The 27,097-nt window shown below is 47.6% G+C and overlaps 1 protein-coding gene across 1 annotated transcript in view; it reads right to left on the minus strand.

Annotated features, from left to right (window-relative positions):
- Positions 1-26,139, minus strand: part of LOC147750619 (laminin subunit beta-1-like) — a 308,945-nt gene extending 282,806 nt beyond the window's left edge. The window contains exon 1 of the mRNA XM_086967210.1: positions 26,021-26,139. Coding sequence (XP_086823336.1) covers positions 26,021-26,057 — 37 coding nt within the window. The 5' untranslated portion in view covers positions 26,058-26,139. The remainder of the gene's footprint in view (positions 1-26,020) is intronic.
- Between the last annotated feature and the right edge of the window lie 958 nt (positions 26,140-27,097).

The raw sequence follows: 27,097 nt of genomic DNA on the forward strand, positions 1-27,097 counted from the left end.
ACACCTCTGGGAAGTGTTGATGGCCCTGTGCAGAGCAGGCCTCACAATCAAGGCAAGCAAGTGCCAGATTGGGCAGGGTTCAGTGGTGTACTTGGGACACCAAGTGGGGAGTGGCAAGGTAGCACCCTTGCAACCCAAAATTGAGACCATCCTGGCTTGGGAACCCCCCAAGACCCAGACTGCAGTGAGAGCCTTCCTGGGGCTCACTGGGTATTACAGGAGGTTTGTCAAGGGCTATGGCACGATTGTGACCCCCTTGACAGAGCTGACTTTGAAGAAGCAGCCCAGGAATGTGATTTGGACTGACACCTGTCAGAAGGCTTTTGACACCCTGAAGACTGCCATGTGCACGGCGCCCGTGCTCCTGGCTCCTGATTTCTCCAAGGAATTCATAGTGCAAACAGACGCTTCAGAGCATGGTGCAGGGGCTGTTCTTTCACAGATGACTGAGGAGAGCTTTGACCAACCCGTAGCCTTCATAAGTAGGAGGTTACTTCCACGGGAAAGTAGGTGGAGTGCAATAGAGCTTGAAGCATTTGCTGTGGTCTGGGCGCTGAAGAAGCTAAGACCCTACTTGTTTGGGTCTCACTTCCGAGTTCAGACGGACCACAGGCCCCTCAGATGGTTGATGCAAATGAGGGGTGAGAACCCGAAACTGTTGAGGTGGTCCATTTCTCTACAGAGTATGGACTTTACGGTGGAACACCGCCCTGGCACCGATCACGCCAACGCTGACGGTCTGTCCAGATTTTTCCGCCTTAGTGATGTGGAACTCCCTGGGGAAGGGTAGTTCCCCCCACATTTCAGCTGGAGGGGACACATGTTAGACCTGGCACCTTGGCGTGAGTTTCCCTTCCACTTTTTGCTGATGTGCCTCCGATGTTTTGCTGGTTTTCCGATACTCAGGGCACTGCGCCACGGCCGACCCGTGCCGCAGTGCAAGTGCTCCCTACTGTAAATTGTACATGCGATTGGTATCCATGATTGGTTCATTGGATTTACTGTTAGTCCCTAGTAAAGTGCACTAGGAGTGCCGGGGCTTGTAGATGCCAATACTGCTAGTGGGCCTGCAGCGCTGGTTGCGCCACCCACCGAAGCAGCCGTAAAGATGTGTCTGGGGACTGCGACCGCAGAACCCGCGTGCGGTCTCGTACTGTCACGCTAGCTGGGCAAGTGCACCCACTTGCCAGCCCCTGAACCTTCCCTTGACTACATATTAGTCACCCCTATGGTAGGCCTGCGGGCAGGGTGCGTTGTAGGTGTAAGGTAGAACAAGCCCTGATGTGTGTGGCCTGTCCTAGTAGTGACTTACCACCAAAATCGTATTTCACTATTGAAGGCTACCTGCTTCCGTTAGGCCAGACTGAGCTGCTGGAATTATTACACCCTATAATCCCAGCAGGCTCAAGGAGCATGGTAGCGAGTCGTGTTTAGTATGCCTGAACTCAGGATGATAAAATATTTCTTGTAGTCAAGTTTATTTTAGTATCCTGTGTTTGCAAATGCTACTTTTAGAAAGTTAGCATTTGCTTGCCTAACCATTTCAGCCCGCCTCTGCTGGTATGTGTATCGGACTGTCTGGGATGTGTGAGTGACAGGGCTGGGGGGATGACAGGTGGTGAATGCGCAGATTACACCTTAGTGGGAGGTAGGAGTGGCTCTTGACTCTAGATCTTGCTGTGCTCTGCCACCACATTGCTGGCTCCACCCTCCTGGGGAGCGACTGATGACTCAGCCGACACCTGGCCCAGGAAGGGCGAAGCCCCATCAACAAGGTACTCTGGCTGCCCCTGTCCGCACAATGCTGGCTTCACCTCCTGTGGGGCGTCTGATGCGCCTGCCCCTCACAATGAAAGCCGAAGCCGGATTACGCCACCCGAGTACTCAAGGACTGAAAGTGGCTATGCAAAGGCCCCCCTGGCCTGCGAGAACAAAAGAAATACCGTATAAAAGAAGGAGCCCTGCTCCTTGAAAGTTAGATGCAGTTTGGGCTCCAGAAGGAACTCTGCCCGACGAGAAGGACCGTGGAGGACAAGTAAGGGTGCTGTCTCTTGCCTGTGTCTGATGCCTTGCTGCCGAAGGAGAGGAAAAAGGAAAGACTACGAGAAGACTTTTGCTTTACAAGACTTTGTGCCAAACTCTGCTGAAACGATCTCCAAGGGCTTGCTGTGAACTTGCCCCCTGACCAGCGCCCCAGGACCAGTGGGCGCTACATCCTGAAGAAAGCGACTGTGTGTGCTGCTTATCGCTGCAGTACCGACGGAGGAATCTCCTCCAAGGCAACGACATCCACCTGACCACCGTGACCGGGGCCCAAAGCAACAGCGAGAGCAACGTGAGGTCCAGCCGCCGCTGGCCCGAACACCGTGACCGCAACTGCACCGGGAGCCCGAGAGCAAAGTGAAGGAGGACCTGTCCGGTCCGAGCTCCCGAGTTGACTGCGCCACGAGCAGCCAATCCACTTGCAAAGACGGACAGTCGCCCTGTGAGAGTCCTCTTGGTCGGTATCCTGCCCGACAGCTCAGCTGTGAGCGCACAGCTGCCACCGGCACTTGGCTGGGTACGTCCTGCACTTGAGGACCGTACTGCCACTTGCCGCCACCACACAGCCGCCGCCTCCAGGGTCGGAGCGGACGAGGAAAGGACCCTGCCGCCACAGAGCACCGCTGCCCCGGATGACCCGTGACCTGCTCGGCTGAGAGCCGCAACGAACAGCGACCCCGGGAAGGCAACGCGACGTGGGACAGCTCCCCTGGAAGCCGCCCGCTCCACAAGAACTTTGTTGAACCGGCCAGAAGGCCCTAAAGAACGCTTATTGCTAGAAAGAACTGTGGCAACTTGAACTAAGTAACTTGGAACCGCTATTTGAAAGCTTGATAACTGTATTCACCAGCCTGCTTGAAGTTTATATAAAGATATATATTTTTACAGAATACAGTTTGGTCTCATTGTGTGGTGGGTTGGTTGTGAGGGTGTAATATTGCAAGTGTTTAACCCTATGTGCCCCAAAGATTAGCCTACGACTGCTTAAGCCACACTACCTAGAGGGTAAGCAGAGGTTGTCTGGAAGGTAACCCTCAGCCCTGACGAGGAAGAGAGAGTCCCTGCTTGTCGCTAGTGTTGCACTGCGCCAACTAGAGCCTCCCCCATCCTACAGAGAGGCTAAAGGTGAGCGAGCTGCTGGGCTGGTGGATGCATGAAGCTGGTAGGCGAGGTGCAGTAAACAGGGCTTGCTGGGAGAGATGTCCTGACATGCCCTTTGGTGTCGTAACAGATGACATGTTCATGGCGGATGAGATATCCCGGATGTGCCTTGGCGGTAGATATATATTTCTAAAATCAATTAATCAATCAGGGGTTGTAAAGCGCAACCAAACACCCGCAAGGGTCTTAAGGCGCTGAGGGGGAGGGGAGATTTGTTCCAGTACTCGGCCAATGGTTGAGCTCACCAGAAGATTGGATATATTAATATCTGGGGGGAGGGGGTTCATGGCATTTCTGGGGCAGCTGATAAGCCAATGATAGTCGCGGGCTGAGATACGCTGGGTCTGAGTTAGGGAAGCATGGACCTAGACTAATGTCCTCATCTTATCTTGATTTGTATGGCGGGGAGGATTGAAATGTCCTAGGGTTGGGTGAGATGTCCTGATGTTAACGGAAGAGTGAGATGACTCGTTGTCTCCAGTACAGGGCAAAAGGTGATTAACATGTCCACGAGATGGGCTGCGCCTGGCATGTCCCCACGGCAGACGAGTTGTGCCTATGTGCCCCAGGGAGAAATTATATTGACAGATCGGCAGGTGGTGGGATCTTTTTCACATTCCTTCCGGGTGTAAAATGTAAACATGTTTATCTGACTCTGTGGTTGGGCTGTAGCGGCCGATTTGCGCCTGGGGCCGGAATGTACTTGGTAAAGTCAACTGTGCGTCTGGTGGGGTGTTAAGGGGAGGGAGTTGATATGTCCCTCTGGGAGTCTTTGAATTTCGTTGGCATGTCTTAGGAGCATGAAGAATAGTTGCCCTACCCCGGGTGTTTAATGTAGTTGGCACGTTTCCCGGGACTGACCTATAGTTGCAGTGCGTCCAAGGGTGTTGAAGTAGTCACCGTACCAACCCTGAATGACCTGTACACGACATGTCGGCAGGAAGGGGTGACTTGAGCTGAAATGTATTAGACCTGTCTCGGGCCGGAGTACAAGGGGCAGATTTTATTGGCATCCCCCCCCCCCCCCCCGGAAGTATTGGTGCAGTTGACATGCACTCTGGAAGATGTTGGGGTAGTGGACGTATCCCGCTGGGGTAATTCTAGTTGACAAGTCACCAGGGTGGGGTGAAATGCACTTCGCATGCACCCCGGGAGGGTGAAATGCAACTAACAGCTTTAGACTCACCTGCAGGAAGGAGCCGGGAATAGAGTTGCTGCCGCTGGAGTAGGACTCGGTGTGCCCGGGGGAGCCGCTGCTGAAGCGGCAGGAGCTGTCCAGGTTCCCGGGGTAGTCCGGGTACATGGTCCGCTGGGGTGGAAGCATTCCTCGCCCGGGTCTCCTCGTTCGCAACACCCGGTCAAAATTTCCAATCCGACGCCTACGAGCCAATCCACAGTTGTTGCCGGTGGGAAGGACAGTGAGCGCCTGCCTGGGTGCCCGCCCCGGAGAGACAGTGCACTCTATTCAGCAGGAGACTGCCCAGGTGAGAGGCAGGAACACGGGTCCAGTCCAAGCCTCAGAGCGAGGGAGACGAGTGGACAGGACAAAGGGAGGCAGTGCACTCTATTAAAGAGACTGCCCGGGTGAGAGGCAGGAACATGGGTCCAGGCGCAGCCACAGAGTGAGGAACAGAGGAGAGGACAGGCCGAGGAGAGAGCGCCCTCTATTTGACCGGTGAGAGACAAGCACATGGGAAGTCTCAGTCTCTGAATGAGCGTTTCCAGGAAACCGAAAGCGATCGCATTTGCAAACAAGCATGCTGCCTTCCGTGAAGCCGGCCAGGAAGAGAGCAGTCATCGGCGCGCGGCGGAGACGCAGGCGCCGTGAGCGTGCGCGCGACCAAATCTGCGCGTGGCCAGCTCTTGCCGCTCCCTCTCCCATTCAGAATGCTGGGCACGTGCCCAGCTCTTGTCTCGTTTGTTGGCAGAAACGATTGCTATAGTTCTCGGCAGAGAATGCGGTTCGCGCGTCTCTAAGCCGAGACCTAAAAAACATAACATCCTGTATAAAGGAAACGCTCATTGCGAGGGCATATTTAAGTAAAGAATGTGAAATAGGAGCAGGGAAGACATAGATTACCGTAATGTTTTTTACTTTAATCGTTTGGAAAATCGATAACTGTTTTTGCATAAACAGTTGAGGACATGACTAGAGAGCCCGAAAGGGACCAGTTTCAATGTCTGCTTTAAATTACTACTGGGTCCTGAAAATGTGCATGCAGTCTCTTTGCCAAATATAGCCTGGCTTCTGTGAATCAAACACTTATTGCTTCACCAACTTGCAGCCAGGACTGATAACTCAGTACGTTAATGCACTCACACAAGGTCATCGCTATAGTTATGTTATGTTAATTGTTTTTATACCGCGCACAGATGCCCCAGCAAAGGGGCGTCCTGGCGCAATAAGAGGGTGAACACAACACAGCATTAAGAAGAGACTCAATCAGGAATTTTAAGCGAAGAGAAAAGTTTTAATGGCCCGTCTAAACTGGAGATGATCATCCAGTGCTCGAATCTCAGCGGGAAGGGAGTTCCACAACTTCGCGGCCACTACTCGAAAGGAGCGGCCGCCAATTCGACTAAGCCTAAAGGTGGGACCACCGACAGATTCTGACCCATCGATCTCAAGGAACGCGCAGGAACATAAGGGGTCAGAAGGTTCGCCAGGATTTGAGGAGCCCTACCTTTTAAGATTTTAAAAACCAGGCATAGCACCTTAAATTTGATCCTCTGGTCAACAGGCAGCCAGTGGAGCGATTGCCGTGTACTGGAGACCGAACACCGCCTAGGCAGACCCACCACCACTCTGGCTGCAGCATTTTGCTCACGCTGCAGCCGTGTGAGTTCAGCCTGGTTAATTTCGGCCAGCAGTGCACTAGCATAATCTAGCCTAGATAGTACTGAGGCCTCAACCACTAGCTGTCTGGTGGGGGTGTCGAAAAATTTGAGTATTGGACGGAGGCCCCTAATAATACCATAGCAAGAGGCTGCCACTCTCTTGGTATGGTTAGTGAAGCTAAGTGTCGGGTCCAACCAGACCCCAAGATTTTTTATTTTTTATATTTAGTGACATGTGATAAAGGACTGTGCACCTGATGCCACATTCCACACCAAGCAGCATCATAACAGATGTTCTTCTCCAACTGTAAAAGTAAAAGAATATTATTATAATTGAACTGAGCTAGTTCGTAGCAGATTTAAATCCATTGCACGTTCGAGCATTTGACCGTCAACCATGTATGTTTGGTCATGGTATATTTCTGTCTGGTAAGATGCATGTGAATGATTAGTTGGCCACACTTTTCGAATAGGCTCGTATCAAATGTCTTAAAATGTTTGTAGAAACAAAATATCCAATTTGCCAGCCATGAGACTACAGTGACAACGAGAAACAATAATCAACCAATGTATTAACACTGAGGTGCCCGTGTCGCACTTTCAAAGTAAGTGTTTAAAAAATTATGAACATAAGTATGATGATTAGGTCTAGACAAAGATGCGTGCTGTATTCCTATTAATTATCAGCTTTGTAACCTAGGAGGCAAGGCAGAGGGGGCACAGGGAGGAGCTCTGGCAGAGGGGGCGACTCACATAGCGGAAGGCATAAGAGTGGAACAAGACATAGAAGTCTTATTGAAGGGAGAGGATGCGGGTAATGGAAAGAGTGGTCGACATTGTTGCTCAGGAGTCGGGTTTGAGTCTGGTGTGGCTCAACAGCCTGTGATTCTGGGCAAATGACTTAATTTCCTCTGCCTGCACAAAATGAATGAGTTCTTGTGTAATGTAACTGATGCTTATGTAAAGTGCTCCAATGCTTTGGGTCGAGTTTGTGCGCTAATTTAAAGAAAACAACAACAAAAAACTTCAGGGAAAGCGGTTGTATTTAGCAGTGCTGCCGAGTGTGAGCTCTGACTTTAAATATATGTAGTTATAAATAAGGAAGTGGTCCTCAGTTTGAGTCCAATGAAGCCATGGCGCCACAGACTTACCAGCCGACGTCCTGGAGTGTGGCAGCGCTGCATGTAAATGAACTGGCAGGAGTTAAGAGGACAGGGCTTGAAGTGGGATGAAAAAACTGGGGGGATCTCTCAAATGGGACTGAGCCAATGTAATTAAGGGTGTGGCTTAAAAACATATAAGCCAAGCTAAAACTCTGTGCTTAACATAGTGTGCGGCCCGACTTCTATTTTGCTGTCAGGACTAATGGCTTTGTCAATGGTTGTTAGTTGGATAAGGTAAATATATAAGCAGCAACTATAGCTTGTATATAATATTTAAGAAACTTACACTTAAAGCCCTGGAGACAGACACCACGATAATGTTGCTGCTCCAGAGAGAAAGAGAAGGGACATTCAGAGAGAAAAAGACTCTTTAAAAGGATTTCCCTTCCCCCTACAACGCTCACCTGGCATGACGTCATGCTGTAACTTCTCCACAAGAGAGAAGTGAGCAGCGTGAGCACGCCCACATCAATGTGCCTGCTGTCACTGCAGGCCAGAAAAAATGTCCGCCTGTGCCAGGGCACAAGCCAGAGCCCGAAAAAGACCAGTTTCGAGGCCCCCTTTAAAAAACTGCTGGTGCTCAGCACCAGTGAGACCCGGCCAACTTAAAGCCCTGGAAATGGATACAGCATTCCCAGGTCTGTCCCTTTCACGCATCTCTGAACTGCAGGCAGAGGAAGGGTCCAGGTCTTAAAGGACTGGTAGCCCTCTGAACACTGGCACCAGATAGCAAATACAGTTGATTTGATGTTGAACCAATGCTGAGACTCGAATCGTGTTACCCAGCTACTAAGCTGAAGACATTCGAGAAGGAAAACCGGGTTAGAGTCTTGGCATCGGCTCAACATCCGGTGATTCTTGGCAAATAACTTAATTTCCCCTAAAAAATACATGTGACCTTGTGAAGTGTAACCGGTACTCGATATATGGCGCTCCAATGCATTCAGGTCCAGTTTGCACTATAAGGCCCCGGGGCAGGTGAAAACTCCAGGGGGGGCAAGCAAAGAAGGGTGTGGGGCGGGTGAAAGCAACAAGGGAAAGCAACAGCGATGAGGAAGTGGGCCATGGGGGAAAAATACAAATGTAGTAGAGGATTCATGCTCCATCGAAAGGAGGGAAGGACGACCACACAGAGGAAGTGACAGAACTGGTAAATGGCTTCTCTTTGGTTAAACAAATACTCTTTTAAGAAACCTCAATCATTCTTATGAATAGACACAAACAAATCAGAAGAGGCCAAGAAATGACATACATGAATAATTTAAAAATCAAAAAAGTTAACTCCATAACTGTCTACATTTTTGAATCCCTAGAAGTATCTCCCCAACTACCCACATGTAGTTTTATATAATTATTCATCCATATACAAAAAATTGACTTCAGTGTACAATTCACAGAATAACTCACTGAAAGTGAAATGCTCAGCACTGAGCATATCTTTACGGCGACTATGGTATCCTGGACCATTTTGATCTTGCTTACAACTATTTCCCTTATACAACAGTGAAGATATACTAGACCAAACCTGTCCTGCCTGTGCATATTGTGTATAGAACACAGAAAGGGCACTGGTCCCATCACTTCCTTCATCTATTCTACTATAAACTGCCCCCTATAATACTCTAGAGGTCCAGATCCACATTGTTCTTGAAACCTCAAGAATATCACGACATCAGTCTCCAAGTAAAATAATGCAACATAAAAGTCAAGACCGAATAAGCACAACCATTCTCTGGTCTTCAAAAGTAAGCCATCTATAACCAGCAATGTCTGGTTCACAAAACAACTCAATCGATAAAAGGTGCAGCATTAAAAAATATAATTGCCATTTGTGTTCAAAAAAACTTCTCCACAACTCCTTTGAGAACTACAATTGCATAGTCACTATTATCAACCTCAATTCTCTTAAAAATAATACTCGGACCCCCAACCTAAAAAAAACAAAAACGACAAGCTTATTTCGAAAACTTCCATGACAAAATCAACTGCACCAGATAAAACACAAATCTCAAGGATGAGATTCTCAAATTTTAAATGTAAATGCAAATGTATTTGAGCTTGTAAAGCGCACTGCTACCCGTAGGTTTCCTGGTGCTGTATAACGCTGGGGAACCCGTCCTGGCTTTCCCTGCGAGATGGTCCCTATTGGGCACCCCCAAGGTGAAGCCAGGCATCCCTTGATGGGGCCGTTTGTGGAGATTAAGCAAGCTATTGCCCAGAGTTGCTGAGTAGAACCCATGGTTAGAGTGACACCGAGGCGAGATTTAATCGAGTCCGCTGACATTGGCCCAAACACCCTGCCGCGTCGGGAATTGAACCCTGGTCCCGGGCCGTCCTCTGCTTCTGGGTCTGCCGCCTTTAACCAGTGAGCCACACTACTCCACACAGCTCATCCTCTAAAATTCGGACACAATTGTTCAAAATTCTTAACAGCCATCAAAAGAGATATTTCAAAAAATATTGCAAATAGAAAATCCTCCAGCCTCTACCTAAATCCTCGCCCTGATTTATTACCATTACATTTACAATCTCACCACCCACATAATTGACAATTTGCATCACATATTAAGCATTTCCCCTAGCACTGTTCTCCTTGCCCAAATCCATTAAATTGGTGATCTCCACTCTCATCAAAAAGCCTCAACCTCACCCAGAAAAAGTTAACAACTTCTGCCTCAGATGTCTTCTCTCGAGTGAAATAAATGTGAAACCTTGTAACTCGGGTAAACAAATTGTCGGTTCGGCTATAAAATACACAAAACACACAGAACATTCTTTTGTACTGAATATATCCTTGCAAAATCATTATGTGTACCCATTTTGCATATTAAATGTGTATTGTGCAAACTACATCAGATATCACCAGGGAAAAAAGCAAACAAGGTCATCTTGAATAGCACAGTTAAAAGGATTAGTGTATCTAGGCCAGGCTGAGATTTGCCAGGAGAACCATACTGGCAAAGTTCATAGAGTCACTTTGATAGGTCTACAACAATTGTTCCAGTCAGAGAACAGGTATCTTGGTATAGCCAACGTTCTAGGCACTGAAGTGTCAGATTTATAAATAATAAAAGGCACACGAAAGTGTATCATTCCTTTGTTTCTCGGAATTTGTAGCAGGCACCTGTAAGCGGCGTTTAAACTTAGGATAGAAAAAAACAAAAAACAAAAAACTGCACCAAGGATTATTCAGTAGCTAACCTGTGGTTAAAATAGTTAGATCGGTGTACAAACGACTTCCAAGATTGGGTGATAAAGGTAATGCCGTAATCTGAATTTAATATACATCCATCTGAGGTTCAACAATATCCAAGTAACCCTCTCTGAAGCACACTTGCTCAATAAGAAGGTATCGGTATCCCAATCTTTGTTTGCCTAATGTTTTTAGTTTCAACCACTTTGAATATGCAGATTTGATAACTTGTGCTCGGGCATTATAAAGAGCTTGAGATTTTGTATCCCCCCATACGCCCCCCTCCACCCCGCTTTCCCTCCCAAGCCTTGCTGCAAATCACAGGGTAGCACCAGTGCACTGTGCAAGAGCATTACTTTTAGAAAGCAGCTTATGCCACTTTATGTATGATCACCACCTAATGTCCAGGTAGCACATATTAGGAACCATTTCCGAAATGGGCTTATTAGCTCATCTCACATTAAGCATACATGATTTACCCAGGCTGACTGCCATAACTTTGGGCTTTGACACATTTGTAGACAGATCACTGGGTCTATTTTTTCTCCACTCAAAACCGGTTAATTTGGAGATATTTCGATGTTTGTGCATCATCAGCAAATAACAGAGCTAGAATACTCTTTCCACTTACATTGGTGCATCATTTAAGCAATTCCCAAGAAATCCTGCAACATGCTCAACATGCAATGCAAACCATGTGAGTGCCACGGCATAACCATTGCATACAACTTTGTTTACAGGCAATGGTTTAGTTTTATCACCATCAGGGCCTCACCTTGTCTCATCAACAATTCAATAGTGCAGAGGATTAGGTCTACTAAAACATGCATGGCGTAGAGTGCGTTCCAGACCTCATTCCTTGGGAAATTGTTAAAAACAGATCTATTGTCGACAGATACCACATACCCAGCATTTTTTCGGATTACCAGATCTATCTCCACTCTTCAGGAGAACACCTCCTTTTCTCCTACAATAACTCTTCTGCATACCTTAGAGGCTCGGATCAATTAGAGTGGAGAGAGTTCATCAAAGAGAGTATTGCCTTTCAACTGACACCATCACTGGAAGTGGGGGAACAATACAATTAACACTAATCCAGTAGCTTCTGGTAACCAATAAGGGAACTTCAGCGTAACTCTGTTAATCTCTGAAGCTTTTTACTGCACTCCCAGTCAATGAACCAGAAATTCCAGACAAAAAGATACAAAGTTACAATATTTGTAACTGTTTGGCCCTCTGAATCAATGACAGATCAAATTATGATGTTTGAGACAAAGAGCTGTTCCATTACCAGCATCAAGAGAAAGATGAGCCTGCACCACTCCCTACCCTCCACTTGCATTACCTGGCCCCACATTGTCTGCCACCCTATGACAACTGGAAACATCTCTGAGATTTCACCCTTTGCTTTAGTAGGAGTTTTGTCGTATTCTAGAACTGCTGTACCCAGCTTCCAAGTTGGTACAGTTCTGCCGCGATCACTGGTTACAAATGAGGCCATGACCCTCTTGTCTGACCAGTAGGAAGTGAGCTACAGAAATCCCAGTGCCTCCTTTGGGTTGTGACGTCCTATGGACACCCTTACCACCACCATAAAATCCCAACCGCAAGATTCACTCTGAAGGTACAGGTTTAATGGGTACTGAACCTTTAGCCAGACCCTGTCCACAGCAGAGTACAGTGGGTACTGGACAGTGGACACCTACACCTCTTCAAGGGTCCTCTGGAAGCACTGCAGAAAACCTGGTTTTCAAGGGAGGATGTCCTACTTTGGGCAGTGGATATTATTTGTTGATGCTTTTCAGCATCAGTATAAGGAAAAAATAAAATGCTTTTCATCAATACTGAACAGTACCGTCAGGAAAGGAAAAAAAAAGTTGAAAAAGCAATAGATCACGCCTTTTGGTGAGAAATGCAGACCAATTAGGTATTGGAAATACCCGCCCAAACACCGTGCAGCATTGGGAAATAAAAAAGCACATGCTTCATCAACCTAGGGCACATACAGGCTATGACGCATCAACAATTTTTTTGCAGGTCTTGTGCGGAGACACTCTACACTACAGAGTAGCGGGCGCTATAGAAATTCCTCATGTGTTCATTCATCCATCCATCCAGTGCCACCACGACATGTGCATATCACCACACACTTGCGCGTGTGCATCATAATGTGACAGCCTTTTTGTATTCTGTTTAGATTTACCATTTAAAAATGGCTAACTCAGAGCAGTAAATTTAAAGAATAAAAATAGAATCAAAGCATGTGCAAAGGGGTGATCTGGCAGGAATTTGTGGCGGCCGCACCTCCCCAAGAGGGAAACAAAATGAGACAGAGGAGGGGAGCAACACTGGAGTAGGTGGAGAGTGGGGTGAACCAGGAGATGATACAAGCGCTAACGAGTGGTGGAGCAGTTGGGGGGGGGGGGGGGGGGGCAGCAGAGGAGGTAGAATGGATATGTAAATAAAAAATAATTTCAAATAGATAATACCAACTGGAACAGGGAAGGGCGTGGGGAGCAACCGACAATCTGGGGGAGGCGGATCAACATGGAAAGTGCAGGGGTTGAGTGGGAAAGCAGAACATGAAAGAGAGAGCATGACACACATGCACTTGTATGGAGTGCTCAACAAAAAGAAAACAGTAGTTCCCTGAATCAATGAAGTGCGAATCAATTCATCCAACCAAATCAAAGGAATTGTAAATAAACTATGCTATGGGGTGGGACAAACACGAAAAGGAAGGATAGCTATCAAAATAGAGGCAAGCAAATTAGTGACAAGAAAGCCAACCAATGGTATGACCAAAAGCCCATTATATTGTTATTATCAACAACACCTCTTCTAAAGGTCACCTGTATGTGAGAACGAAAAAGCCCCAGTGACATTAAGTGCAAGTGTGCATGCGTCATCGCTGATTAGCATAGATGCGCCATTACACTGTAGACCTTACTTTTTATTTGTTTACTATTGCAGGATGATGGACAGCAATCTTGGAGGAGGAAATGACAACATTTATAAAGTGGCCGAAAACGAATCGCAGCTGCCCGGCCCTCGAACCAAGAAAAAAATAATGTTTTTTTTTTTTCCAAAAAGAACAAGACGAGGAGGGGTTACGCTGCCATGCAGGAGAAGCAGCTCTGAGCAGGGCGGTGGAGGCAGGCAATTGAAGAGCTTAAAATAAAAGCTAAACAGGGAAAGGAGGTTTAGGGGTAAGTAAAAGAAAAGACTGAAGTGCAGGAAGGAGCAGAATCCAGGGTGAAGATGGGAAGAAGTAGCATACCATGGAGACAACGATAAAAAAACATGCACTCCCATAAAGTACCAAAAGAAAAATAAGTTCCCTGATGTGGTGTGTGTGGATGTCTTTTAATCTAAAGGTTTGTAAAGAAGCTGTGCTCCAGGAGAGGGGCGAACACAAGAGGAAGTAAAGCCATTGCATAAGTAGCAAGCAAATCAGATTGATAAGAAAGTCAAAAAATGTTAAGCAACCAGCTGAACCACAGTCAACTCTAAGAATTGGTTTTGTACTCAAGACCTAGAAAAGCCTGCTGCAGTGAGAACAAAAAAAACACAAAAAACTAACTATCTTGTGTTTACATTGCATCTATGAAATACAGAATTTGTGATGTCATGATTCAGTATACTTTGAGTTTTAAAACTGTCTAATATGCTTAACAACGCAAGCACAAAGCACGTGAAGGTCACACCAAACCGCATGGCATGAGAGAAATACTCCTCTGAGTGGAGCTTAAGTCCATTTTTAGGTCTAGCCTGAGCCAGCGCGTGTGCTGCTCTGGCGAGACTTTTAGTTAGTGGGCTTCAAAAATCAGACCACACGCTTTTTGTGTGGCCTAGAGTGTGCGGTTACGCGCACAGATACGCACACCAGCTCCATCTGCCTTTCCTCACATTGCTCGCGGGCACCCTCCAATCACTTTCGCGGCCACGCCACTTTCACGGCCACGCGGCCAATGCTTGTTCATCTGAGCTGCTGCCATTGCGTCTGTCCCTTGTTTCGTCTCGGCTAGGGGAGATCTTTATGCTTAAGTCTACTCTTTGCCACATCACCGGTTCCCCTCGTAAGCTGTTATCAGATGCTGTGTTCCGCTACACCGAGGGGTCCCCCTGGGCGAGTATTGCAGAGGCCTATATCTGCCCAACATGGCTGCTACGTGATGGCTTCCCAAGATACAGCAATGTCCCAGAAAATGTCTATGTGAGGCGTGGCATCTGGGCTTAGTGCTGCTCCTCGTGAGCTGTGGTCACTTGATTCACGTGCTCATGTGTATGAGTTGCTGTATTGTCCCCCTGTGCTGTATCTTCCCCCGTCCCCTCTGGGAACGCAGCGGGTCTGGCCTGACAGGGCGATCAGATCAACGCTAGTCTTTGCTTGTAGGAAGTATAACGCAACTGGCAGATTCAGGGTCTCGTGATCTAAGCCAGCACACCGGCATGGCAGGCCTCCCCTCCAAATGCACGTAGCCTATCTGGATATCTCTGTTAGATCTGGTTGTGTGCAGTTTTCATGCCTTTAACAAGGTGCGGGGGGAGGACTGCCTGTCCATCCACCATGTCCAACGCTCCCCCACGTCCCCCGAGAGACGTCCACCCAGCGCTGGAGAGGGGGGATAGGTATGAGCTTTCTGGCCCCCTATAGTCAAACCAGCCTCCTATTATGCTCTACTTGGGCTGTGCGGGCCTACAATGTGCCCCCTCCAGTTACCAGTTTCTTTTGGGGGGAATCCACTGGTGCAGGACAATGCTGCAAGCCCTGGTGTGGGGCCCCGGTCTGGTCACTCGCTGCCGAAGGGCACATTGCAGAGGATGGTGTTCTCTTCTCGGGGTGATATTCACCCTCTGCTATGTCCTCTACATGCCATGCCACAGTCCTGGGCGCCGCTTGATTTAGGCCCGCTCCCTCAATTAGGCTCGCTCCCTTACTCCGGGCCCGCTACCTCCCGGTGTCTGCTACGCTCATGCATCACACCTACTGCGCCATGATTGTCGGCCCCTCCGGCACTGCTCCAGACCTCCAGGGGCTCTCGGCACGGCGGTAGGCTCGCCTGGCTGGGCATGGGAGGCCGGGTCCCATTGCTCACTTCCCAGGGCCCAACGCTCCAGAGCTCAGCTCAGCTCTGCTGGGGCAAGAGCCCACACCATACCACAGTCCTGGATCTCGCTTGCCTTAGGCCTGCTCTGTTGCTCCGGGGCCCGCCTCCTCTTAATATCTGCTTTGCTGCATGTATGCATGCGGTCTTTGTGCTGGTCAGCCACTTTGGGTTGTGTGTGTAAATGTGTGTAAATGTGCCTCAGTTTGTGTTCTCTGTGCACATATACCTGCCCGTAGAGCTGGCATGCAAACTGCTGGCTTTGCAACGGAACCTTATATGTGCAGGATTACTTCTCATTCATCATTTTATTTGAGCACTTGTCAGAATGAGCCTACCCCCAGCGTCAAATGTATGTACTTTTTTTACACCTGAAATGTAGTTTATTTCGAAATACTATAGCTATCTGAAATAATTTGTTCAGATGTTTCCTCCCACAGACTCCACTTTTACTGAGTTACCTCCAGACTTAGAACTTCATCCAAAAAATGTTCTTATATAAGCAACGGGCACTGATGGGGATGATCCGTGTCCCTAAAGACACCTATGTCCACGATACTGATAATGTATTTTTTTCCTCCTGCTGAAACACCAAGGTCAAGAGCTCACCGCATTCTCTGGGTATTTGTCTTACACATGTTGGCAAAAACTTTTGTGTACTATGACGTCACCAGTATGTGGTTTCACACCTTGCATGAAGAATAAAAACCGAAATCAATTGACAGGACCCTGTAATGGAAGCATGTTGGGCCTGGGGGTTGGTGACAACTACAAGGTCTGCTTTCCATGCTGCAGTCTTTAACAAGCACAACGAGAAGAAGGAAAGACTAAACATTTAGGTGCTGATTATAAAGCTCATTGATTCGGGCCCAATCAAAGTCAGCAGGCAGGCAGGATAATTGGGATCCCCTGCTTTCTTTGCAGAAGTACAAGGACTTGAATGAAACCATCACCACTCCTCTTCTTTCCCTATATAAACAAAGCACAAGGACAAAAGGGTCTTTTGCGAGACCACGCTTTTGCTGTGCTCTTCCTCATCCAAGGAACTGTGGAAACTGGTCCAGGTGTACTTTTCTCAAGCTGATAGCATGTTTGCAGGAGCCCACATGGCTTTGAGCTTGATTCAGTCTTTGATGCCCCTGTTTCAGCCACGTTCCAGTGCCAGTCGAAATCAAACTTCCAAGGCACCAATGCTGCAGATGATGCTCTCCCAGAGGTCAGTCCAGCAGGTGCTGGATAACCTTCAACTCCAAGTAGCGGAAGCAAGGTCTAATTCATAGTTCCCTCAAATGGCCCATCTGAGAATTTTTAGTCCTCCTTTGCCTTGGCAGTGGTAAGGAAGTGAGACAAACTACATCTTGTGTTAGGCTGAGCCTAAGATAAACATCCTTACTAAAATATTTTATTCAGTTCCACAAAAAGCAGTACACTTGATACAATTTAGTGAAGGTCTAGTCAAACCTATTGTGGATGTAACACTCCACTGCACCAGCAGTAGATGCACAGGCTGCCAGCAAGGACTGACATTTTTGAACCAGCCTTATTACAAGTGCTTACCCCACAACTAGAGAGCCCAGTTGTCCAGATCTCATTATCAAAGAAAAGTAATTCTCTTGGTTCTTGCTGATTTGGAATCCGGAAATTAAATCAGAAACTTTGGAATAAACATATGTGCATTAATGGAGCTTTTGCCTTGTATGGTGCCAACTTGGCCTTTGTTGATGCTATACATCAACAAATTCAAAGCACCGATGCGCAGGATCAGGGCCACGAGAGTTGCAAAGGATGAGGTCTTATGTACAAATCCAAAAATCCTTCACGGGGCAATATTCGAAGTGAAAGCCATAAAGGTTTATTCAAGTCAGAATCATTACAAAAGGCAACAAGCAATTGTATAGCCAATAGGTCTCGCCTTTGGGACCTTAAAAGTGTTTAGTCATCCAGCACTATATCCTTGGTGCAACAACATCAACTGTTGCATAGCTAAACACTTATAAGGTCCCAAAGGCGAGACCTATTGGTTATGCCAATGCTTGTTTTAATGGTTTCAAATAGGTAATGCAAACATTTGAACTGCCAAGCAAGACTGACATTTTTTTTTAATTAAAACTGTCAAGACCTTCTCCAAACACAAGAAAACTTTGACAATTTAATAAATAGGAAGAGAGAGGCAGAAAAGTTGATTTGGGCTCAGCCATTATTTTGCAACCCTGGTGAAACTCTAAAACAAACGAGATTAGCCTGATTTCCTATTTAGATCCAATGAAAGATCCATGGGGGAATTGTGGTCTCCAAAGAAAAGTAATCAATTCGAAATATTACAAGGCAATGCATCATGCGAATTTAACCGAAATCATGCAATTTTACAATTGCCCAAGGGTCAAGAGTTGGATGGTCAAAATTTCCTTTTTAATTAAGCTTATTCCCATTCTTTGCGATCCTTGAATAGTCAATATTAGTTTCCATGATTTCTACAAGTTTGCTAAATAACACATCCCAAAACGGCTGATCACCAAATCCCTAACAATCAGGAAAACACCAGAAAAGAAGAAGAACAACACAAAACTAAACAGGGTCTCACTGGATTTATCAACATACTTTTTTTTAAAGAAATACTTAGAGCATTATAATTAGAAATTATCTATTTCGCATTTCTCTTTTCACATTTTATGCTGCTTTACGTCTTTACTGCTCTTTGAATTTCGCCTAAATGCTTTATAATACACGTTAATAAAGCTAAAAAAAATTCGTAAACATTTGCCCGCCGCGTAAGCGTTCAATACCAAGAAATAAATATAGATTTTTCCCAGATTTGGCCTTAAAAGTTTAAATAGAAGTTAATCTTCTTCTCTGCTTGGTAGTCTATTCTTTGAGCAAGGACACAGTAATGGAGAGGAAAGATCCAATTGTCTATGTTGTTTAAATGACTGACATTGGTTAACCTGCGACTACATGCATGACCAGATGAAAGCTTCACATAATACACTTCAAAGCACGCTGTCCATGCATTTTCTTCACACTTAGAATGGACACCAAACTCTACTTTTGGGTATGAAATATACAGAGAGAGTCTGGGTGAATTCATGTGTCAACAGAAGCTGTCTTGATCTGGTCATGAAAATTCTGTAGATTGTGCAAATCATTCAAACACTGGTGAGCCGAATTCCATTAAAAGAAGTCGAGCGTGCGAGGGCATGCACTAGCGCATGAGTTTTGCTTGCAAGACGACCAGAGACGAAAAGAATATATGGAAGAAGGCAGAATTCACATAGGTTTCCACTATTTTAGCTCCGATAGTGGGACTTATTACAGTGCCCGGAAGATTATATAACTGCAGGCATAAACGCCAAGTAAAAACCAATTGCATGCGTATTTGACCGGGACCAAGTCTCCTGTAGACATATAATCTGTTGGCTAGTAATTAATATTATCCAGTTTTTGTTATCGAGTTTGCTGCTTAACTCAGCAGTGTTCCAATAAAGAAGTCTCAAATCGGGGATAAAAGTACCAATGTTAGCTTTACCCAGTAAAACCATTTTTTTTTCTTTTTTAAGTAGTTGAGCATCAAAAGATGAGGGAGCGGTAAAATACAAAGGGACAACATTGGCATTTGTGTCAGTGGAAGATGCCTGGATTGAAATATCCATAGCCTGGTCCGTCAGTTCAGGTAATGGCAAATGATAAGAATATCTGTGCATCATGTTTCTAACTTCGGAAAGATGGAGGGGCTTACCATGGTGAACTGCAAGATGCGTTACCTCCTCTAGGTCAGCACTTTCAGCAGGTGCTCCAACACGGACAGTGGCCTCATGATCGCAAAGCAGTCAATCAGCCTCCTCCAGGGGAGCAAAGTGATTATATGCCGGATGACATAGTAAAATGAATGCTATTTCCAGAGTTATAACTTGGTCTCGCGTATATGATCTGTGTTGGGTCCCGTGGCTAAAGTAGGCATTAAACAATGTGTCAGTAAAGGGGCAAAGATTAACCAGTGTTTCGTGTGTGCGCGCAAATTAAGGTGAGTGGGCTCAGCAAACTTAACCTAAAAAGCTTCCTTTGTGGCATCGAAGCGCGAAATTAAGTCTCACAGCATTTTCGGGTCACGACCTTTAAAGTCTACGTTTCTTATTCCCTTTTTCAAACGTACACTTTGTTTATTCACTTTTTCAAACGTACACTTTGTTTATACCGTCCGCCCCCTTCCACTTTCAGAAACTGTGTCTTCGGTTCTTTCAGTTACAAGAAAAGCTTACACTAGAACCTCTTCAGTTGTTTCCGCAATGTGATCCTATGTGAGCTGCAGGTTTGCTCCGGTAATACCTTTATTGTGGCCTATAAACGGCGCAGGCTCCTGGTCTCGCGCCAGTGCCTAAAGATAACAGGGCCGCTGCAGGTCAGTGAGAGACGCCGCCTCCACAGGATAACCGTGCGTGCGTGCGTAAGTGTATAACGTCACACCCAGGGTCTGCAAATCAGAGGGGAAGAAGTCAGCTTCGGGCCACGCGGGGTGGTGAAGGAAGCGGAAGGCCTAAAGTAGATGGTAAAGAAGATGTAGAAGGGAGAGGGAAGGCTACAGAGAGGGTTAATGGTAGGACAAGGGCAGAGAAGATGGTGAATGGAGAGGAGACGGTGAAGGGGAGGGAGAGCTACTGAAGGAGGTGGGCTACATACAGTCATGGTGGAAGATGGAGAAAGGCACGTGATAGCAATGAAAGACGGTGTAGGGAGGACAACATCCACAAGCCAGGGATGCGAGTGTCCATAGACCACCTAAGATGCTGATGGAGATCTCAGGCGAGGCCACAGAGGGGGAGCTTAAACATCCCTGGTCCGCAGGCTGACGGAAAAGGGAACACGCACTGGCATAGCCAATGGGTCTTGCCTATGCAAGAGCTATTGGTTTTGCCAAAATGTTTCAGCCTTGTAGTATACGAGCATGGCTAAAAGTTAATGGTGTTGAAGAAAGTGGCGTAGAGTGGAGTGACTCAGTGTTGTAGAGTGGCGTAGAGTGGAGCGGGAAGAGAGGACAGCAATGGCGTGGAGGGGAGTGGAATAGAATGCTGCAGAGTGGAATTGAGTGTCAGAGTGGAGAGGAGTATAGTGGGGCGGTGGACTAGAGTGTCATGGCATGGAATGTAAAAGAGTGGGGGCTTAGAGTGGAGAGTCAGAGCGGAGTGTCAGAGCGGAGTGGCGTATAAAGCAGAGAGTGGCATAGAGCGGAGTAGCATAGAGTGTAGTAGAGAGGAATTACGTAGAGTGGAGTATGCATGGTGCGATAGCGCACTGCCATTACAGACAACTAATTTTCAATTGAAATGACCATTATATTTCCACAGACAGTTTTACTAATAAAACTATACAGCGCATAAATGATAACTTGTGGAAATGGCATCACCTAGTGTAGTGATCTCTTTTGATCGTATTTAAATATTTGTTTCCGCCATACTTTAGAATTATAAAAAAAGTTGCTTCATTAGTTCTTTTCTAATTATCGCCACTTTAGCATCCGTTTTCGGACGAAAAGCGGCAATAATTCTAACGGTCTATTAGCAAGGACACACTAATGCGTGAATCCATGCTTCTTCGCCCTTTCCCTTAACGCCCAGCTTTGCATCTCTAATGAGATGCAAAGTGGGCGTTCCTCCCCAGGATAATGGGAGAAATGTCGCTAAGTGACATTTCTCCTATTATCAAGCCTCACACAAAGAAGCATAGTGACAAGAAAAGTAGTGATAACCTCAGTTATCGCTTCTTTCTTTACGACTGCTTTGAAACTGACTTAGCCATGATATCCTTTGGAAGGTGGATATCATGGCTAAATATGTGTAGCCCTATCAGCAAGCTATCACCAAAAGTTGCACGATTGTAGCTGGATATCCAGCGATACTCGCACAGTTGGCAGCTTGCGCTCTGAATTTTATCACTTTGGAGATAAGCGTTGCTGAGATCACGCTATCTCCGCGATAAAATTCAGAGTTGTCCGGCGATAATTATCGTAGCGCTAAGCGATAATTATCTCCTGCACTTGCTGATATGCCCCCAAGCTCCCTGAGACGACAGAGCCCGACCGTTGACCTCTGCCTTTGAATGCACAGAAAATGTGACAAGAACAACATTTTAAAAAAGTCTGTTTACAGAAAGGGAGCCTTGTGTAAGAATACAGTAAACAGGGTATGCTCGATGGGAGGGACAAAGACATCCTGGACAACCTAAAACAAACAAAGCCAACAAAACTGTTAGTTAAAAAATCACAAAGCCATGGAAAGAATCCAATTCCAGGGTAACTTAGCAAATGTCCCCAAGAAGTCTTTTCAAAATAGAAAACAAAACAGGTGATGGACCGAATGTGGATCAATGTCACACATTCACCCCAGTCCAAAGATCTGGGCCCAAGTCCATCGTTTTTTTGCACTCCACACCACCCTGGGTTAGACAATGGCGATGTGCAAATCAGCTCTGACCCTGTGCCCCATGGGAACAGTCCAGTCCGAACTACAAAAGCCATGTCCTTCCCAGAACGGAATCAAGCATCCGAGGATCGGACCGGTTTCGAGGTAACACCTCTCATCAGCCCAGCTAGCTTGACTCCAGTGGTGTGGAGTGCCTGGGACCCACGTCTGAGCATCCCCAGCGCACTTATGGCGGAATTTGCAAACAAAACAGGTGATGGACCGAATGTGGATCAATGTCACACATTCACCCCAGTCCAAAGATCTGGGCCCAAATCCATTGTTTTTTTGCACTCCACGCCACCCTGGGTTAGACAATGGCGATATGCAAATCAGCTCTGACCCTGTGCCCCATGGGATCAGTCCAGTCCGAACTACAAAAGCCATGTCCTTCCCAGAACGGAATCAAGCATCCGAGGACCGGACCGGTTTCGAGATAACACCTCTCATCAGCCCGGCTAGCTTGACTCCAGTGGTGTGGAGTGCCTGGGACCCACGTCTGAGCATCCCCAGCGCACTTATGGCGGAATTTGCAAACAAAACAGGTGATGGACCGAATGTGGATCAATGTCACACAGGCACTCCACACCACTGGAGTCAAGCTAGCCGGGCTGATGAGAGGTGTTACCTCGAAACCGGTCCGGTCCTCGGATGCTTGATTCCGTTCTGGGAAGGACATGGCTTTTGTAGTTCGGACTGGACTGTTCCCATGGGGCACAGGGTCAGAGCTGATTTGCATATCGCTATTGTCTAACCCAGGGTGGTGTGGAGTGCAAAAAAACGATGGATTTGGGCCCAGATCTTTGGACTGGGTTGAATGTGTGACATTGATCCACATTCGGCCCATCACCTGTTTTGTTTTCAAAATAGAAAGCCGAGCTGTTTGGTAGGCTTCAACCAAAAAAAAAACAAAAAAAGCGAATGGGGCCATTCATAAAGTTACAGTATAAACACTAGAGTAACATCAGCATGGCAAAGTGTGGTCCTTCGCCACAGTATAGAGCAAAAGTAAGAAGACACTGGGAGAGGTGGTGACAATAAAACCCACGGCAGTCACATGAGTTGGTCTAGCCGTAATCCCCAAAGGACGAGGCACAAGTAGCCAACGGGCACACTGCATAGAGACAGAGTGCCAAACAACCACACACTAAGGACTCAGCTGGCCAAGCCACACAGTACAGAAGGAAACTTGCAAGCACCTGGCACAGAAGTAAGGAGCGGCATACAAGCAGAAAGCCCACACATGGAATTGGTGGAATGGGGGAGGATAGTCCCAAAACAGGCAGTATAGGGGGAGGGGTCTACCCAAAACACAGTGGTATGCAGGGTTTTATCCACAGCAGAGGGTGGGGGAGAGGAAATAGCGCACCTTTTTGGGGGGGGGGGGGGGATGGGGATGGCGACACAGAAAAGTTCGTGCTCAGCAAACACCGGACACATTAACCTGCTAAATACACAAGAATTCAACTCCTGGACAAAGGCAAACAATGAGTAACAGCGCGCCCCCCGCAGCGCAGATTAATGAAAAGTTAAACTAGAAGCGGTGGGAACTTTCCGAACCGAAAAACAAATCACAATTAATGAAGCAACAAGATTTCACTAGAAGGGAAAAAAGAAACGACTTGTGGTCATGCAGGCGGGATGTTATAGACTTTTGCAGGCCGCTACCACCGCCAATATACGATTACATCAACTAAAACTGAAACAATGAACATTCTGGGAGGTAATAGCGTGCACTGTTATGCTCCGCTTGGCGCCGAGAAGCCCCTGAGCTGGAATGCGGGGAAGTTAAGCGCCCCCGCCCATGTTTCCTATTAAAGCCATATGCCCTCGCGGGGGCCGGGGCCTGCAGTGCGGATTAATGCAGACGCACAGAGAGCCCTCAGGGCAGCTTCAATAAATGCACGGGGGTGGGGTGCATGCCAGAAGACCTCAAGTAACGTCAGCTGTTCGGAGTGAGAAGAAAGCTATTCCACTTAAACGGGGGGGAAAGAGTGAGATCGCTGGACCTTGAGTGACTCAGCCATGGTCCTCGGACCCTTTTCAACTTCCGGTTGCAGGGACGTGCGCTGCACTATGTGGCTGTTAATATGTGGCCATACATGTGTTTTGTAAAGTGCACATTTACCCCGAAGATTTAGTGGCAGGAGTCAACACGTGTACCAATATACATGTTATTCACTTCGGAAGGATGAACAACTGGACTTGCCCTCCGAAATTAAAAACTAGAAGCAAAAAAAAACAAGACCCCTGCAGTGAGTGCATTAGCCATCTGAGACGTGAGACCTGGCTTCGCATCAGTGAAAGGGGGCTGTGGCTAGGGAGAGCAGAGTCCATGAGCAGACTGCTCCGGAGTGGGGCGCACCTCACAAAGACGGTCCTGTGCTCCGAGCGTTCCGCCAGACGGTCTCTCATCCTTCGCAGCTGGCATCTGTTTATGTGGGATGCGAGTCTCACTTACTTTGGCACTGTTTTCATTGTTCCGTTTACCTCCCACTGAGGAATATCTAACCCCGCTGCGTGACTGCCCCGAGGTGGCCCAAAAGGCAATTCTTAAGTCTCGTGCGCACTCCCAGGAGAGACGGGCGGGGGGAGGGGGAAGGAAGCACCCGGACGACCCCGGGAGGAGGGCCAGGCATATTCAGGAAATGGGCTGTGAGCACAGGCAGGGATGGGGCTGCGTGTGGGAGGCGTGCTACTCCCGATTGGGAATGGGGCACATACGGGTAAAGGGGGCATTCACGGCCTGGAGCTGCGGGTTCTGTCTTGAAGGATGGAGACGTGCCTTGTCGGAAGAAGCACCGCCTTACGTCACTGTTCACCTCCAAGGCAGACCCCGGGGGCAGCAGCCCGTGCTCCGCGTCTCGCCCCAGTAGAAGCTGATCCTGCAGGCATCGTCCAACTGTACCAGCAGTCCGTGATCTCACTACTACGAGGCACCCGCAGCGAACTTCAGGTCTCACCAAGGCCACCTACGGTGCACGCTCCAGGTCTCACCCAAAGGCAGCTACAGTCCCCGAGCCAGGTCTCACCACATGGCTACAGTCTATGCTCCAGAACTCACTCCAAGCAGCATCTCTTACTCAAGTCTCACCCCAAAGGAGCAGAAGCCGAGTTTCAGGTCTCACCCAAAGGCAGCTATAGCCCCTCTCCCCCCAAGGCAGCCAGAGTCTCTGCTCCGGGGCTAATCCCAGGGCAGCACCAGCTTTGCTCCTGGCCCCACCAGAAAGTAGCAGAGGCCGAGCTCCGGGTCTCACCAGACGGAAGTAGAAACCAGTAGGTCTCGCCTCATCATAACATAAGGCCGTGCTCTATGAATCAACCCGAGGCAGCAGGAGGCCCCTATCTCACCACCACAGAGGCAGGAACCCCTGAATCAAGTCTCACCTCAAGGCACTCCGTGTCTACGTCAGTTCTCACTAGGGTGCGCCCCGGTGGTTCAGTGTCACTTGAACGTTCGTTTTCCATTCCTGGACTTTGCTTTACATAGCACTATGTCGGTCCTGTTACCTCAATTAAAATGAAACAAGACTACAACTCCCAGAGTTCACTGTTATATCAATCAAAGCCCAGAATTGTAAAAGTCGTATCCTGGTAACACAAAGACACATTAGGTCTCACCCAAAGGCAGCAGAAAACCGGGCTCCAAGTCTCACCTCAAGACACAAGCATTTCTAAGCTATGCATTCAGCCCCTCGCGCCGATATCAGTCTGAGGTAGGAATACCCAAAGTCCGCAGCCGCTGCTCCACGGCCGACCGTAGAGCAGCATCATCCGATGCAGCTGCAATGAAAGTCTCACCCAAAGGTAGCAGCTGTCTCTGCCCCAGGTCTCACCCACGGCCGTAGATGCCGCATAACTACATCGGATGCTCGGGTATCATCACCCCCTGTCCCAGGTCTCACCCAAGACATCCCCCGCAGCCCCATCGTACCTAACCACGGCCCCAGGTAAGCACAGGGCTATGAACCCAGCTGCAGGGCGCCCCTGCGGGCAGCATCAGCTCGGCGTGCGCTCTCTCTCACTGGGACCCCGGTTCATGCATCGTTACCGCTCAGTTCTTACCAATGAGGCCGCACAGCGGCGCCTGGAGGAGCCCCATAGTGCGGGTGGAAGAGAAGGAAGGCGCTGTGTCCGGCCGGCTACGCTCTGCTCTAACTCCGCATCCAAAGTAACCCGAGCACAAGCCCCGAACTTCGGGTGGGAGGGTCTCGCGCGCGCGCAGATGGTTACGCCCTGGGGCTGGCGCAGTAACCCCCTCAGGGGCTGAATTCTGGAGGACGCGAGAATGTGTCCCACAGCCAGGGCTCGTGGGCTGGGAAGGAGATTATGCGAAGGGGGCGATAAGAATGGCACGTCAGTGTAATAGAGGCTACAGGTGTGAACCCCTGCGCCCTTGCCCCCTCCCCCAGTTGCTGAACCCAGATAATTGCAAATAGAGCCGCTGTTATTTTCCCCTCCCCGTTTTGGTTTCACCGAATATTCTCCTTTCCACAATCTTTTAGGATGTTTCTGCTTCCGTATTTTCTTCCAGTTGCTCTTTCTTATTTATTTCCTTGTTTTTTCTATTCTTACACGGTCTTGTTTTTGACAGATTCCCTTTTGGATGAATTTGGTATTCCTCTTTTACTCTTTAGTTCTTTTCACACAAGTTTCTCTGTAAAAATCGTTGTTCAACTTTTGTCTCTCCCTCCTATTGCTACTTACTTTTTCTATTCCATCATTTTTTTTTCTTTTCTGACATTTTGCCTTGGTTTTCTCTAGCCACCTGCTTTTAAATTTCGGAGCACACTTTATTTTTCCACCCCGTCTATTTTAACTTTCTTTATCCCTCTGTTTACTTTTCCTATTATATTTTATTGTTTTAGAGCAATGTTTCAAGCGTCCTGCCCCAGTTTTATTGTGCTTATATGATCTCGCCTACCAGGCAACACAAGGTGTCTGGTTACAAAGAACCTACTGTGGGCCTACCAAGGACTTGCAGTGTGTTCCGTTCCTTCCTTGCCACTGGTTTGCTTTATTATCACGCTCTTTTGCTTGCTTCTTATTCAATGGCTTGCCTATCTAATTTTGTGTTTGTCCCTCTCTTGGAGCCTATCATCTTTAGCATCATTTTGATTGTCCGACTTGTATCCTTATACT

This window comes from Lissotriton vulgaris, chromosome 1_1 (assembly GCF_964263255.1).
Source record: "Lissotriton vulgaris chromosome 1_1, aLisVul1.2, whole genome shotgun sequence".
In the NCBI taxonomy this organism is placed as follows: domain Eukaryota; kingdom Metazoa; phylum Chordata; class Amphibia; order Caudata; family Salamandridae; genus Lissotriton; species Lissotriton vulgaris.